Below are 16,020 nucleotides of genomic sequence, written 5' to 3'. Positions count from 1 at the left end.
TTTACTACCATCATTTTATTAGATCATATTTTCTATATATTTGGTTATATTTAAATGTTTTTATGTCAATTCCCCTTTCGTGCCGTGAAAAAAATATTTTAGTATTTTAATTTTTTTTCGTTTGTTTTTATTTCGAGCTTGGGTTCTTTAAGTAGACGTTATAAGCCATCTATTTGTGACCTTGTTGCAGTCTATAAATTCATAGTCAAAACATCTCTCGAATTTAAACATCTACACAGCTAAATCGACATTGTTAAACAGGTGAAATTAACACTCACAGTGTATATACAATCTACACACACACAGTGTATATATAATCCAAAGAACTGTGGATTATATATAAACTGTGAGTGTTAATTTTTTTTTAACATTCTCGATTTTACTGTGCACTACTTTATCCTGCGCACCCTATAATAAAATCCATTTTTGCTTCCTTCTCTGAAGCAAAACTGTTGTTAATGTTAGCAAATGTGGTGGTCCAGATTGATTCCACAACTCTTTATCCTAATCGCTGCTCGTACTGGCTGCTGCCCAAGGCGAACAGCTGACAGGGCGCTTGAAGAAGAAACCGAGTGGATGATGTAGGCGCCGGGGATGCGACGCAGCACGCTGCTAAAGTCTGTGCCGTGATGAATGTGTGTGTGTGTGTGTGCGCGCGCGTTGTGTCCTATCAACAGTCCGGAGTGTGTGAGTCAATGTGATCCGAGGTGACAATCCAGAGACAACTGTGGGATTCAAAATGCAGGTAGTAGCAGAAGCCCATCAAACGTAATTTCATTGGAGCTGCTGGAAAATTAAGAAGGGGATTCTACTAAAAAGATGTCGTGTGATGAAAAATCATTTTATAAATGCAAAACTGGAAATGTTGTTAGGAATGCAAACGGGAATACCTGTTCGTGTCTTTGTTTTTTTTCCTGAAGAGGGGATGAAAGGTGAAACTTTACACTACGTTACAGTGGTCCCTAAGAATGGCGAACTTCAGCTGTATGGAGAGTTTATCCAGAAGTAACCAGTGCCTCGCCGCGAAAAGCACGTCTCCCGGGGTCGCAGCCACCCTCACCGGCGTGCTCATCTTCACCACCGTGGCTGATATCGTTGGAAATCTTCTGGTCATCCTGTCCGTGTATAGGAACAAGAAACTGAGGAATGCAGGTGTGAAAATGTGTAACGTCAAGAATATTTTGTCACATAGGCATATCAGCTGTTTAAACTTCCTTACTAAAAAGATAAATGCAAGACTTGTAGAGTAGGAGTGTTTCATTTTATAAAACATATCTATACGTATATATAGCGGCATTACGTTATCATATGTTGAATGAAGTGGCTCCCAGCTGTTGTTGTCAGTTTGCCATGGCTAACTCTTATGATTTGATAATGATTATTAATTACACCGTTTACAGGGAGTGAAATGGCAATAATATGCAGAATATGAATTAACTTACATTTAGCATATGCTTTTATCTGAATTACATTGCAAAATATATTTTATCAGTTTGTTCCATTGGATTTGAACCTACGACCTTGGCGTTGTTAAAATTAAGCACAACCAGCCAGGCTGCATAAATCAAGCTAAAAAACATAGGTAACATATATATTTTTTCAGTATTCCTCTTTTAGCATGCAGATGTCCAGAGTTACATAACAGACACCAGCAAAACGTGGCTGTCCTGTTTTATCAGATAATGAAACAAGACCTGAGATGTTAAATGACATGTTTCATCTAATTTTATAGAAAGCGCATGGACAAAGACTTTGAATCCTTTCTTGAAAGCTGTATTTCTGATAACAGTTACAATTTGGCAGCATTTAAAATTATCAGCTTTCTTTCTTTCTTTCTTTCCTTCATTTCTTCCTTCCTTCTTTCTTTCTTTCTTTCTTTCTTTCTTTCTTTCTTTCCTTCTTTCTTCCTTTCTTTCTTTCTTTCTTTCTTTCTCTCTCACACATAGCCCGTACCCTTTCAGGATATTTAATATTGTCTGCTTTCTTTCTTTCTTTCTTTCTTTCTTACCTTTCTTTCATTCCTTCCTTGCTTCGTTCTTTCTGTCTTTCTTTCTCTCTTTTCTTCCTACAATCTTTCCTTCCTTCCTGCCTTTCTTCCTTCCTTTCTTCCTTCCTTCCTTTCTTACCTTCTTTCCATTCTTTCTTTCTTTCTTTCTTTCTTTCTTTCTTTCTTTCTTTCTTTCTCTCTCTCTCTCTCTCTCTCTCTCTCACACACATAGCCCGTACCCTTTCAGGATATATATACATTTTTGCAGCTATTAGCATATTAGTACCTTGTATATAATGTTATATTGTTATCGAATGTGTACATATCTCTACCTAAATCGTACATATTCGGACCTTTCTAAAAGGGTTCTGTCCCAGTGACAACTTTTGTATTTTTTTTTTCTGAGAGTGTATGAAAATGTATAAGGAGAGCAGATAGCAACTGAAGAGAATTTCATCTTATAACTGCCCACATCAAACCCATCAAGTGTGCTGCTTATGAGTTTAAAACACTTTGGGGGTGAGACATTCTCCTGCGCTCTCATGATTGGTGAGTAATGGTCCATGCCTCATTGAAAGAGATAGGCTGAGGAATTATGAGATGCACATCGAGCGCATATACTCTTTAGATCATATTGTTGAACAAGAAAGAAATGTGTGCTCCATTTGCATGGTGTCGCGCTATATGCGTGCAATATAATCGGCAAAGCACTTCAATCTCAGCAGTTGCTCCTATTGTTTTGGCACCACATCTAAACCTCACTGTCTCATGCAGTGTTTTCTCAGTCTGCATTAAACCACAAGCTGCTTTATTAGCCTGTATATATGCCTGAAGAATGAAGTTCCAGCATTGCTCAGAGACATATCATAAAAGAGACAAGAACTGCATGCACACATGAAAAGGGACGAATCCATCTCAATGACCTGGTTTTAGACATATCATTAAGGCTGTTATAAGGGAGGAGCCTGGGTCAATTTGGAATGCTAGATTCAGATGACCAATATAACAGGAATTTCAAATGTGATGGAATGTAAAAAGGATCCTCAGAATCCTGTGCATAGTGTCCAGAATGTTGTCAATAGGAGAGGCACGCTATGTGGTCATGCAATTTTTGTGCTCGCTTTTTTCTATTTATGGGCTTTTAATGCCTTTAAGGACAGTTCAAACAGACGGCAAACCATTTGGGAGAGAGGGAGAGAAGTAATGAGATCAGGACATGACACAGACTCTTTATGCATTATGAGCATACTGTGCCACATTGCCAATGTGATTTATGTGTTTGTCAAAAAATACTGCTAAAATCCTATAGAGAAATTTGATGATAAGAATGATCACTCACACATCGTAACTTTGCAATAAATTAATATAAAATATTATGCACCAATGTTTCTTTACTTCAATAGCAGTTCCATTATAACAGCTCTTCCATTATGCCCTGAAATAACAACAGTGTCTTGGGCGTAGCTGCTAATGGACAGATGATTTCATAAAAAAGGTAGTGAACTACTCTCGGTGTATAACTAAACATAGGCATTTGGGGGAAAAGGGGGGTTGTTCAATGTTCAATCAAAGTTTCTATTTTCTATCGTTCTTTCTTCACTTCTACGCTTGCCTTTATTGTATTAGTACAGGTAGTATAAGTAATATCTGCTTTGTGTATTATATTACACCATATGATTATATATTGCACAAAAGGTTCTTCGTCGAGGAAAAGCGTTACAGACTAGACTGTTTCAGCGGCAACATAAATGTTATGTGATTCAAACTTAATATCCAGTCGATGTCCCCAAAGAATAGCAGTAGAGTTTTAATTGAATTCAATACAATTGCTATACAATAAACTATTAATATGAATTAAATATCAAATACATTTTGACAATATAACCAAACACAGACCGGAAGTTAACTTGGAGAATGCGTATCGTCTATAAAAAGAAAAAGGAACCTTCTTGGAAAATTTGATTGAAAGGTTCTATGAGAAACCGAAAACGTTTCTTATGTGAAGTACCATGTGTTCAGCACCTTTATTTTTAAAAGAGCAGACTCTGATATGGACCATTTTGGGGTCATATGGCGGGAATATGTGTTTGTTGGCCATCCATATATTAGACACGTAAAATTGCAAAAATTAAATCTAAAAAGCGAAATTGTAAAAAAATTATCTAAAAAGCGAATGTTCACCCAGACTTGCTTGAAACGCCTCATGGAACCACACCCCCACAGATCTGCGTCAGTTCGTGGTATGATTTGACTAAGACCGCCAAAATGTACGCAAGTAAGGTGGGTGTACCTGTCAGTACAATTGCTTTTGAACCTGATGTTCCAAATATGGTAAGAGACGTTACATTTCCGTCACACACTTGCAGTATTCGACCAATCACTACATGCTGCTTAACTGGCCAATCATAGGACACCTCGCTTTTCAGAGCGATGAGCTTTGTAAAAGATCCACACGTTTCAGAGAGGCAGGGCAAAGAGAAGATACAAACATGCACGGTATGTGGAATTACAGCGTTTTTAACCTTACAGCAGCCCCAACCATTGGCCCTGCCAATCTCATATTAATCTTGAGTACCTATAGAGTTGTATTGCATACTTCGTATCTTCGAAGAGTATTTAGTTTGATCACATGTATTGAAGATAGATACAGCTGTACGATTATTTCCGAAATCATACGGCGCGTGTGGGGGGAAGGGTAGGGTGAACAAAAGCACATTGCCAACAAAACACAGACATCAATTTCACTCACCGCATGCGGTTCATGTACGGCATCTTTTAGCGCCGATATGACTCCAGATATCAGTTTCAGACGATCTCCGAATCCGGCGTTTTATCCACCGTTTATATAACATTCATCACCCAAATGCAGTGAACAAACAAACACCTGAACTTTGTGAACGTATGCGTTCTCTCTCTCTCTCTCTCTCTCTCTCTGCTGCACTCAAGTGAAAGTGTCTGCGCATGCTCCTTCTCCTGCTCTACTTGCTGCCGCATGGGCATGCTGTGTGCTTTTCCGGGAGAAGTGTCCAAAAATGGACTAGGAATTTTTTTTACAAAACCGTAACAGTTTATATGTTCGAAAAAAACGTATCGGGCACAGAAATTCAACATAATACGGCTTGTTTTTTTTGACAAGATGACCATGTTTAGCATGAGATGACCGCCTGTTTTACATTGAGAAGAAGTCTGAATGCATGACACATCGTTGCAGCACCCCTTTAAATCATGTTTACACATTGCATTACATCTTAACCAAACGATAATATTAGTTTCAGCCATGTCATTTTACCTCTTTAATGACTAAGAAACACACAGCTTCTCTGTTCACCACCTGTAAAAAACGCACATTAACCAGGCGTCAGTGGTTTTAGTTAGTTCACAGTGATGTACAATGTTCTTATATGGTCAATTTTAGCATACATTGGCATCTTTGATAATGTGTGTGTGTGCTTAAAAGAGATAGAATGTAAATACTGAACATCCATGATGTCATTGATGGTCTCTTGCTTGGGCTGTGCCCACAGGCACAACTGTCTGACATGCACAGAGTCACATTTACATTTGAGATTAAGTCTGTCGGTCAAGTTCAACAGCCAGAAAACAACCCATGGTACACTTGTCTCAAATCTCATACATTTTAACCTTGACAGATTAATATAATCATTTTCATATCACAGTAAAAATATGTTTAGCTTGAGTGGGTTTGTTCTGTCAAATGGCACGGCTCCTGAGAGTAAGGTTAGCTGTTTATTATGACTGCCAGGAATAATAAAGCAATATGGAAATGAAGGTTAAAAAATATCCCTGCTTTATCATGTATGTACATAAACCCGTTAAATACAGTTAGTTCCCAAGCTTGAATATTCAAGCTTCCAAAACCCACCTTAATAGATCTGGGGAACATTTTAATCCAACAGTATTTATTTAAGAAACTCAACAATGACCAAATGTCCCCACAAAGATAGTAATACCAGTATTTCTTTATCTTGTGGGGACATTTTTTGGTCCCTATGAGTGTATGGAAACACAGTGTGTGTGTGGACTGACAGGATGAGTGGTCCGTGTCTTCGGGGTCAATGAAGGAACCAGTATATCACAATTCTTATTATTCAAATCAGAATTAAGATAAGTAGCAAAGAGAGATAAGGAATGCAGAGCTATGACAGACTTTGTTTTAAAACAAACCTGCAAAATACATTTTACTGTAGTATCTAACTCCAGCACATTTGCTCCAGATTAGAGGAGCCAGAGTGTCCATTAAATACATTTATCACAACATTAACTCTATTCTGACATCAGCCAGAAATCATTCCCGAAGTTTCTGATAACCTCTAACTACCTCAGGGAGGTACAGCACAGGTAATTTCATTTTGATACTCCCATCTTAAATAAGATGACTGCATATTTTCTTTTCTTTCCTTTTAACACACAATGTTAAATCATAATTTTAGTTCACAAAAAATCTTTAACCATCTCCCCACAGATGTGTCATTACGTCATATTTTATTAGACTTACACTGGTATTCTGCTGTGATACTGACAAAATCAGTTAGCGTTAATGAAGCCATACATTTGAGGCAATGAAGACGAAGGAAATGAAGTTGATCTATTCGGAGGTTCTCAATCAGTGCAAGAAGGCCAAAATTTTTTATGAAACTTGCAGACTTGCAGCTCAAAACTGTCTGGATTTTATCTCTACTGTTAACAACTGTGAAGGTTGACCATGAGTTGGAATAGATGCTAGCCAAAAAGTCCTTAATGCGGATCCATCTTTGTAATTTTCTCCCGTTTACTTTTTGGCAATGTTTTTAGAGTGAACATTGCAGGATCTCCAGAGAGCTGGTGATTTTGAAGCTCAACTTTGTGACGACTGTTATAAAATCATCTCTCTGCCTGCTAATAGGTGGCGTATCATAAAATCTCTTGGTAATGGAAAAGCTTGGATATCTGTTTGAATGCATTTTCTCATCAAACATTAAATTACACAAGATCCCTGCTGGGCTTTTGCCATGCAGTCTCATTCTCAGGCAGGTTGTTTGGGCGCATATTTTACTCCAGATCAATGTTGAGATGCCATGTTGGTGATGCAGTTAACATTGGTTTGGTGTAGATGATCTCATATGTAAAGCATTACTTATTTGAGACGGAGCCGTGTACAACATTTAATAAAAGATTATGATTGTGTTCTCCTTTTGATTACTTGCTGCATTTTTATCTTTAAAATAATGTGCATTGACTTTCAACATAATTGTTCTGCTGAGATGCATTTAAGTCCCCCTGTGGTCAATCATTTTATTATGATTAAAACAAAACTCTGACCATAAAAATACGTACATATTTAAACTCTTTTGTTTTGAAAATATTTTCTCCTGCCTTAAAGTAGCTCGAATGCAACTTTACACCTCAGCTTCATTAAGTATACAAAGATACATATACATATGCAAATTAGCCCCGCCTCCACTCAATCGCTTGCAGACACTGCTAAAAGTGAAACCGAGAGCTGACACATCAGTGCAGTGATAATTTTTGCCCGAATCTATGTGCCATCTTTACATATTTATGCCACGAACTGCTGATCCATAGGGTTCAAATGAGTTAATATGATTGATTACAGGTTTATGACGTCATTAACCGGAGCAGTTTCCAACCACATTTTTTAGACAGTTTTATGGAGAAAATACTCAGCAATGGTTAAAAATATACATTTGCGAATGGTTTGTCTTAAAGCATATTAAAAACACTTGATCTTCACCAGAGGGGTTGTTAATATATTTATATTCTATGACTCATGCACACACAGTTCTCTGTGATTCAGGGTTGCAGAACATATGTTCTTGTGTAGGGTCGGTGTCATGATAACTATGAGAGGGGGCGAATTATATAGTTTGTTACAAGATAATCGTTTGGATTTATTGTGTTCCTGAGGCAGTCCTTTATCTCTAGAGTCTGTCATCATTTAAACCACATACAAAATAAATCCTGTTCACTCTCTCTGGGTCTCCAGAGAGGGAACGTATGCCACACATGATCCCTGTGATATAACCCTGTCATTACGGCATTGGTTGTATTTCGCTCAACCTTTACAAAGAATAAAACACAATAACATTTTAATCTGTAGTTATGCTCGAGAAAAGTGATAAAGCGAAGGGATTCGCACGTCATATCTCATACTCTGGCATTGACTAATAGCGGTCTAAAGGTTTGATTCGCTGATGGTTATCCCACTGGGCCACATGACCATGATCTTCCAGCATCACCTTCATATAGAACAATCCAAAGCAATTTACACCAACAAGTAAACCCAAGTAAGTCAGGAGGCAATAATATAAAAATGTAAAGTTTCAACATTTTAGTGGGGGAAAAAATCAATGTTTTGGTTAAGTAGAAGCCACACAATTAAGATGTGATATCTGTATTTGTTTCTTTACGAATGAATCCTGTATAATGCATTTTCACAGAGAGCCGAAGCAGCCCTGTTTATTATCCTAGGTGACACGCTTGGGGCTTATTGCACTCGTGCTAAACCGAAGACAAAGGAGCGTACCAAACCTCTCAAACGACACATCCTGTTAACTGTGACATATTTTTTGGCAGACACCAGTCAAAACGTTCCTTTGATTTAAAGAAATGTTTACATAAATCTTTTACAATGCTTTGGGTGATACAGTGATAAGAGACCGGTTTAGGCTCTTTGAGGAGATACCGTAAGCAGGTCTAAGACACGATTGGGTGTGTTTGTGCCCAGCAGTGAAACCGTCATTGTGGTTAATACAAAATTGGTCCAGTTGTATCTGGCGTCTCTTTTGGTCGAAAAAAGTTTGAAAAGACCTTTGAATCATTGAGACCTAAAGACAATCTGCTGTTTGTTATAGCCGTAAAAATTGTTCTTCAAACTTAACCAAAAAGAGATCATATGATAAGCAGAGCCTGGTTCAGACACATGCAATGCTATTATCGACCGATGTTAACTAAGAAAGATGAACAGATGTTTTTCTCCAGTTTCTGGTACAGGGTGATAAAACCCAAAAACATTTTTTGTTAGGCAACCAATTGTCTTTTTTTGTCATACGAGTAGTAGGGAATATGTATGCACCTTTTTAAACTGATCAAGTTTGGGTTTTTAAAAGGTATAATATAGAATGACCGAAGTAAGTCTGATAAGATTCGAAAGTCTTTTCGGTTATTTTCCAATGAATCTGACCTTAACAAATTACATTTTCTGGCACATAATGTTCTTAGTCCCCGTGGTGCGAGACGGAGACCGCAAGATTTGATTGTTACGGAGGGGAAAAGCCAATGAGAGTACATTTATGGAAAATGCAACCAAAACAAGCGTGACCTGATCATCGTTGCGGAGAGCCAAAGAATTATTGAAAATCCTGCCATTAGATTTCCGTTAAAGACTTGCTTATGAGGGCAGTTCCAGTAAAAAGACATTTTCATGGAGACCAAATTGTGCCATTTGTAGAGAAGATGGATTTGTCTGACCATCTTAAAGGTTTTTTGAGATGCAACATCCGGCTGAATCACTAAGCACTTAAAGACAACTGTGTTGAGAACAGTTTGAGACCTAATTTAAATCGACAGAGTAAACATTTATTATAGTTTTATAATTGAATTATGAATTAGATGGTCTGGATTCTGTCAGTTAATGAATACCGACTCTCTCTCTCTCTCTCTCTCTCTCTCTCACAAACACACTGCGTGGTTCTTACTCAAACAAGACTTAATTGTACTTAATCTAATTAGTTTTTTATTTTTCCCTTTATCTTCAAATTAATTTCTGATTCTGATTTGCTCCTTTACATTTATGAATTTGATTCATAAATGGCTAAATCTAAATAAGCCAAATTAATGAAGAGAAGTACAGTAATTGGATTGAGAATGATTATTTTTGATCGTGATAACACAGAATAAAAATAACATTTTTAATAGACACAAGGAGACAAGGTTACTCAATTTTCCTCATAAAATAAAAGGCATACTGTCCAGATAGCACACAGCAGACCTTGTGTTCCCCTTAAGGGCCGTTTACACTGACAGCAATTCGCAGTGACAAAGCAACCAGAACATTTGAGGCGACATGAGCAACAGAGACCGTTGGCGATGCATTAAAGTTGAGCAGAGTTCAACAAAATGTAAATGCACAACATGATGACAGCATTATCTACCAATAAGAGTGCAGACTAAAGAGCTTAAAGGGAAACTCCACCAAAAAATTCTGTCATCATTTACTAACCCTCAAGTTGTTCCAAACCTGTTTAAATTCTGTTGTTCTGTTGTTAAACACAAAAATAGATAATTGTGAAAGAGTTAGCAACTGACATTTCTGAGGCACCATTGAGTACCCAGGTAGAAAAAATGTTGTATCTTTGTGTTCAACAGAACAACAGAATTTAAACACGAAATTAGATATTTTGAAGAATTTAGGAGAGCAAACCATTCTGCTGCACATTTTACTACAACTTTTTTTTTATACTATGGTAGTCTATGATGCCCCATAAATGTCAGTTGCATTCTACCAAATATCTTTGTGTTCAACATAACAAAGAAATTACAGGTTTGGAATAACATGAGGGGAGTAATTCATGACAGAAATTTCATTTTTGGTTAGAGTGTTCTTATAAGTCATCCACCTCATGTTTCAATTAATAGCAGTCAAGTCGAAACAACAGTCACACTTCATAACTACTTTACAAGGTGGTTAATTTGGTTATGAATTGTATAATCTTGATTGTTGGGTTGGGGCTGTGTTTGGGTTTGGACTAAATTTTTGCTTCATTGTTTCATTATTGCATTTTTTACGATTCACTTCGTAAAAATCCATTTGAAATAGTTCCTGTAATTCCTGTAAGATCAGGCTGGGATCAGGGGAAAAAAAGTTATTGTTTTAATATGGTGTCACAAAATGTTGTGGAAAAAATACACAATTCCGATTTTCTCTCACAGCGTGCAGTGAAATACTTTATTTACAATGGTTTGACATCTTATGTTGCCAAAGCATCAGTTCACACAGAAAAGCAGTGAAATAAATGAAGAATTAATAATAATGATACAATTTTAAAAAGGTGCCTATTTATACTTCAAATATGAGGTCTACAATAAATAAAGCTGTTTAAAATGATCGTTTTGTTATATAGCTCATAATATGTTGTACTTCCGAGTAATACTCACTATGTTTTTTGTTACATCCATCTCTCTCACTCTTTCATTGTCATAGGTAATATCTTTGTGGTGAGCCTTTCTGTTGCTGACCTGGTGGTGGCGCTGTACCCCTACCCCTTAGCCCTGCTAGCTATGTTCAATAATGGCTGGAAGATGGGCTCCCTGCACTGCCAGCTGAGCGGGTTTGTGATGGGACTGAGCGTCATCGGCTCCGTTTTCAACATCACGGCCATCGCCATTAACCGCTACTGCTACATTTGCCACAGCTTTCGCTACGACCGCCTCTTTTCGCGCCGCAACACCTGTCTGTACCTGTTCCTCACTTGGATGCTGACAGCTCTGGCAACTGTTCCCAACTTCCTCGTAGGTTCCCTCAGTTACGACCCGCGTATCTTCTCCTGCACATTCACCCAGACGGCAAGCTCATCCTACACCATCTGCGTCGTGATGATACACTTTCTGGGTCCGCTGGCCGTGGTGTCTTTCTGCTACCTGCGCATATGGACGTTGGTGATCCGGGTCAAAGGTCGTGTCCGGCACAATCCGAGGGTTAGAGCGGCACACCTGAGGAACTTCCTGACGATGTTCGTGGTATTCGTGCTGTTTGCCGTGTGCTGGGCACCTCTGAATTTCATTGGGCTTGCTGTGGCGGTTAATCCTACAATGGTGGCCCCAAATATCCCGGAATGGCTGTTTGTTATGAGCTACTTCATGGCGTACTTCAACAGCTGTCTGAATGCCGTGGTGTACGGGTTGCTCAACCAGAACTTCAGGCAAGAGTACAAACAGATTCTTCTTGCTCTCTGTAGCCCGAGAGCGCTGTTCTCTCAAAGTTCAAGATGCAACACGGAGGACGTAAAGAGTAAACAGTCGCCTGCGGCGACCATTAACAATGTGAAGGAAGTGAACGTGTTAAGGGGCGGAGTGACCCAAACTCTGTCCTAGTATATCTCGAAGAAGAACAGCCAATCAGAGGCAACAGTGAAGCACCCCAATATAACCTCTTTGGTGGTATAAGTGTGGCCTGTAAAATTAATCCGAGCTCGTAGAATGAACACAGTATTTTGTTTCAGTGGCCTTGAGCATGCAAACGGACTATGGCAGGTTGAGAATATGCACTTGAGTTCCTATAGAGATTGTTGGATGCCATAGCAACCAGCACTGGAAGACATTTTTGATGCTGTGTGTTCTTTGTATATCCTTCATATGTGTATTTTACATGTGTATCTTACATAAAAAGTCTAAATTAAAAATGTATGCTCTAATGCATCCTCACATTTGTATGCTTTGGTCAGTTAATAAGAATAATTTATGTAGTTATTTATTATTTACTTAAATTAATTAATTAAGCCGTTTCATGCCTATCCTTAAATCAAATCTAATCAAGGTTGATGTAGGATTTAATTAGTTATAAGTAATTAAATACTTTTTGGAGAGAGTAATTTGTACAGTAATCTAATTACACCATTGAATATGTAAGTAGTAACTAGTAACAAATTACTTTTTCAGAGTAACTTACACCTTATCACTGTGTCGATGCACAAAAACCACTCTCTCTCACACCAAAATGCCAAAACCTCCTCCTACTTTTAGAATGAACACCTCTGCAGCGGGTGATGACCTAATGCCTGCAACCTAACACAGTTTTCACAATGCAGCATTGAGGTTCTACCTTTCACCTAAAAAACAAACAAAGTCCCGAGAGGGCTGGATACAAACGGCCAAATGTTAATTAAAAATTGTTCCTTTAGTGATTTACATCAATAAAATAAACACTGTTTTTGTTAATATTAGAAGTAGTATGTCCATAATAATAGGCAAATGTAAATATTCTTTATGACCTGAACCAAAACATAACACCCAGTAACACAAAAGCTGCCCGAGGCAGAAGTGTTTGTTCTTTAACAAACTCCAGAAAAAGTAGGAAATGTAAGACATGATTTGTAAAAAAAAAACATTTGAAGCTACACAACAGATAAGGTACAGCCCCCCATCCCTTACACAAACAAACGAGGACTTGTTCATCACTTGAGAGCAATGATATATTATCATCGTCAGCAGCTCGTGCGCAGTTGGAGGTTCGTTTGTAGGCGCAGCGGCGCCCCCTATCGTATTCACAGACGACCAAAACGTTATTCACGATCATGTGACAAAGACCCGGAAGTGCAAATAATTCAAGATGTCGCAACTAGGAATTACGTACGCATGATTTTCTTTCTTTCTTTCCCTCTCTCTTGTCAGTGAATAAAAAAACAAAATGCAAAATTACGAAAAGACGCCAGTGGGCCCCGTGGACGGAACCGCGCCGGATTTCAGGGGGTAATGTATATTTGAATGTTCATATTCATACTGCACGTGACCCCTCCATTACAACAAGCCTCACCGAAGACACATTACTATGAGAAATAGACACATTAATATTACATGCATAACAAATGTTTAATAAATAAATGAATTTTATTGTGTAAATGTATGTAGTGTACATTTGAAAAGCCTCGTGAATGCTCACGAGTCTCAGTGAATCATTGATCTGTATGAATGAATTCAGTTTCTCTTGATAATGATTAATATTTTAACTGTAGGAAAAACATGTTTTCTTTGTTTTTTATTTCTTAAGGGATGGTATTAACGAATGGCATTAAAATATTTCTCTCTCTACCTTACTTCCCTTCCTCTCCAGGAATGATGGCTCTCTTGTATCTGTTCTGAGGACACTGCTGTTTTTCACTATTTTGATGATAACTCTACCCATCGGACTGTATTTTGCCTCAAAATCTTTTCTGTTCGAAGGTATTTGTTTCCTTTGTCTGTTTAAGTAAAGACAAGTTCACATATTATATATATATATAAAATACTTTATATGACCCTTTCTGTATATGTATTAACATAACACAGTACGGTCTAAATATCAACATTACGTCTGTGCAGAATGTGAAAATATTAATTTTATGAAGTTATTTTTTGTCTGCTAATGCGAGTGTTTAATAGTCCATTTATATCTTATCCACAGCCTTTCTGGGTTACTCCAACAATGACAGTTATTTCTATGCTGCCATTGTTGCCGTGCTAGCAGTACATGTGGTTCTGGCACTCTTCGTTTACGTAGCATGGAATGAAGGATCCCGCCAACAAAGAGAAGGAAAACAGGATTAAAATGGAGAGACAGAAAGAGGAAAACGCTCACATAAACACACCAGTAACAGCATATTTGTCTATGTGTGTGTTTCCTTTTCAACTGATTGTCTTAGACTTTCAGAGAGGAGATGATTGATTGCGATTAAACGGTTGAGGTCATTTTAGGCCTTGCTGGAAGTGTTGCTCTGTGTTTTTCTGCAGAGCTAAGACAAGTTTGTGTTCGTATAGTTGTTCATTGCTAGCAGTGTCATTAGCTTCCCCAGTTCAGATTATCTGATAAATCCAACTCTACAATTAAAATAGGTTACACGGAGACAGTGACACTTTCAAGCTGTAAGAACAGAACAGCTCCAAATATTTGAGCCTAAAAGCACTGAATTTAAAAAGATCTATGTCCCTCTAGGATTTCATGTCTTCCCTTTAACATCACAAGGTGATATTGTGTAGAAAGTTGGTTAAACCTGTATGTGTGTAGTTCATACCCAAAGTTTGATCATTTCACGTTTTATGTGTCGTTTTCTGCTTTATAAATTTTGCTTTATAAATGTTAAAATGACACTGTCGAGTGAGGGTGGGAATATTGTTTTGTGTTCTTTTGACTGACTTTGATCAATGTAGCTATTAAATCAATGCTCCCCTACCTTCCAAAAATAATGTATACGTATGTTTTGTTTTCACACAAACACAATATAAATATATGATTTATGTGCAAAACAGGGGGAAATAAAAACCAACAGTATAACAATCGCCTGGCTCTTGTCAGCAGCACCATCTGCAGCAAAAGACATATAATTCATAGAATTTTTTGTTTTAGTAATCTTATTTTCTATAATGATAAAAGTTGATAATTAGGTTAAGATCAAACCAGGCTTGCTAGTTAACAGTAACTTGAGTTTAAAGTTACCTTCCAAAATAGTTGCAATGAATCCTTAAACAGAAATGTGTACTTCAAACCCTTTTGTTTACATGTATAAAACTGTGGTAGGTCTTTTGTTTCATGGTGTGAAATTTAGCCTGCTAGTGAAAGCTCAACAAGGGACAGTTAAATAGCTTTTTATAATATTAAGAAAAACAACCAAACAGGCATCATCTGATTCTGTTTTCTTGTAATTCTTCAAGATTGTTGGTTTGTATTTTCTCCATGCTGTCTTTCATTTATGTGAGTAGTGGGAAGTTTGGTGATTACCAACACTCTTAGCTATTTCTTACACTTTCCTTTTTGAGCTGGACACTCGTAAACACTGGGCTGCGTTTCCCAACTAAATGCATTGTCAAATCAATCATACAAATCATCTTAGACTTAGACTTACGTACCGTATCCCAAAAGCTTTGTAACTTAATGGCTGGAATACACAACAAGACTTTTAAAACAGATTTTTTTTAATAGACATCATACACTTGCAGACTTTTAAAACGTTTCATATAGAAACACACTAAGTGATGAAATCTGCAGACTTAAATCTGAGCAAAAGACTTGTTTGAGTAAAGTAGCAATTGAAAATCGTCGTAGATCTACGGGTGCTCGGAGTAATCGTAAATTCCTAAATGCATCGTAAAATGACATATTTATGTGGTCACCTGCAGGACAACTGGAGAATTGCGAATAAACTAAAACACTCCTGCATGTGATTTATCATGTTTCGTTTTTTTAATAATAAATAGAGTAAAATGAAAATTAAATGACTCAACGTACATTAATAAGTAAATTTCATTCACAACTCCATCCTTGTTGA

The 16,020-nt window shown here is 37.5% G+C and overlaps 2 protein-coding genes across 3 annotated transcripts; both read left to right on the top strand.

Moving 5' to 3' along the window:
- The first annotated feature begins 498 nt into the window (after positions 1-498).
- mtnr1c (melatonin receptor 1C) lies at positions 499-12,316 on the top strand. 2 transcript variants are annotated; one of them, XM_056746029.1, is made up of 3 exons: positions 499-745; positions 957-1,152; positions 11,208-12,316. In XM_056746029.1, the coding sequence occupies exons 1-3, from the start codon at positions 740-742 to the stop codon at positions 12,095-12,097; spliced, it is 1,092 nt and encodes a 363-aa protein (XP_056602007.1). In that variant the 5' UTR covers positions 499-739; the 3' UTR covers positions 12,098-12,316. The 2 variants fall into 2 exon arrangements, with proteins under 2 accessions (XP_056602007.1, XP_056602008.1); XM_056746030.1 differs by having other exon boundaries at positions 921-1,152.
- Positions 12,317-13,290: 974 nt separating this feature from the next.
- vma21 (vacuolar ATPase assembly factor VMA21) lies at positions 13,291-14,941 on the top strand. The gene is made up of 3 exons (XM_056746033.1): positions 13,291-13,471; positions 13,833-13,942; positions 14,163-14,941. Exons 1-3 carry the CDS (start codon positions 13,410-13,412, stop codon positions 14,303-14,305), a joined length of 315 nt encoding a protein of 104 aa, XP_056602011.1. The 5' UTR covers positions 13,291-13,409; the 3' UTR covers positions 14,306-14,941.
- Positions 14,942-16,020: the final 1,079 nt, after the last annotated feature.

The sequence above is a fragment of the Triplophysa dalaica genome, chromosome 4 (genome assembly GCF_015846415.1).
Source record: "Triplophysa dalaica isolate WHDGS20190420 chromosome 4, ASM1584641v1, whole genome shotgun sequence".
Classification (NCBI taxonomy): Eukaryota; Metazoa; Chordata; class Actinopteri; order Cypriniformes; family Nemacheilidae; genus Triplophysa; species Triplophysa dalaica.
The sequence above is the reverse complement of the archived record's forward strand: the minus strand, read 5'-3'. Positions and strand labels throughout refer to the sequence as shown.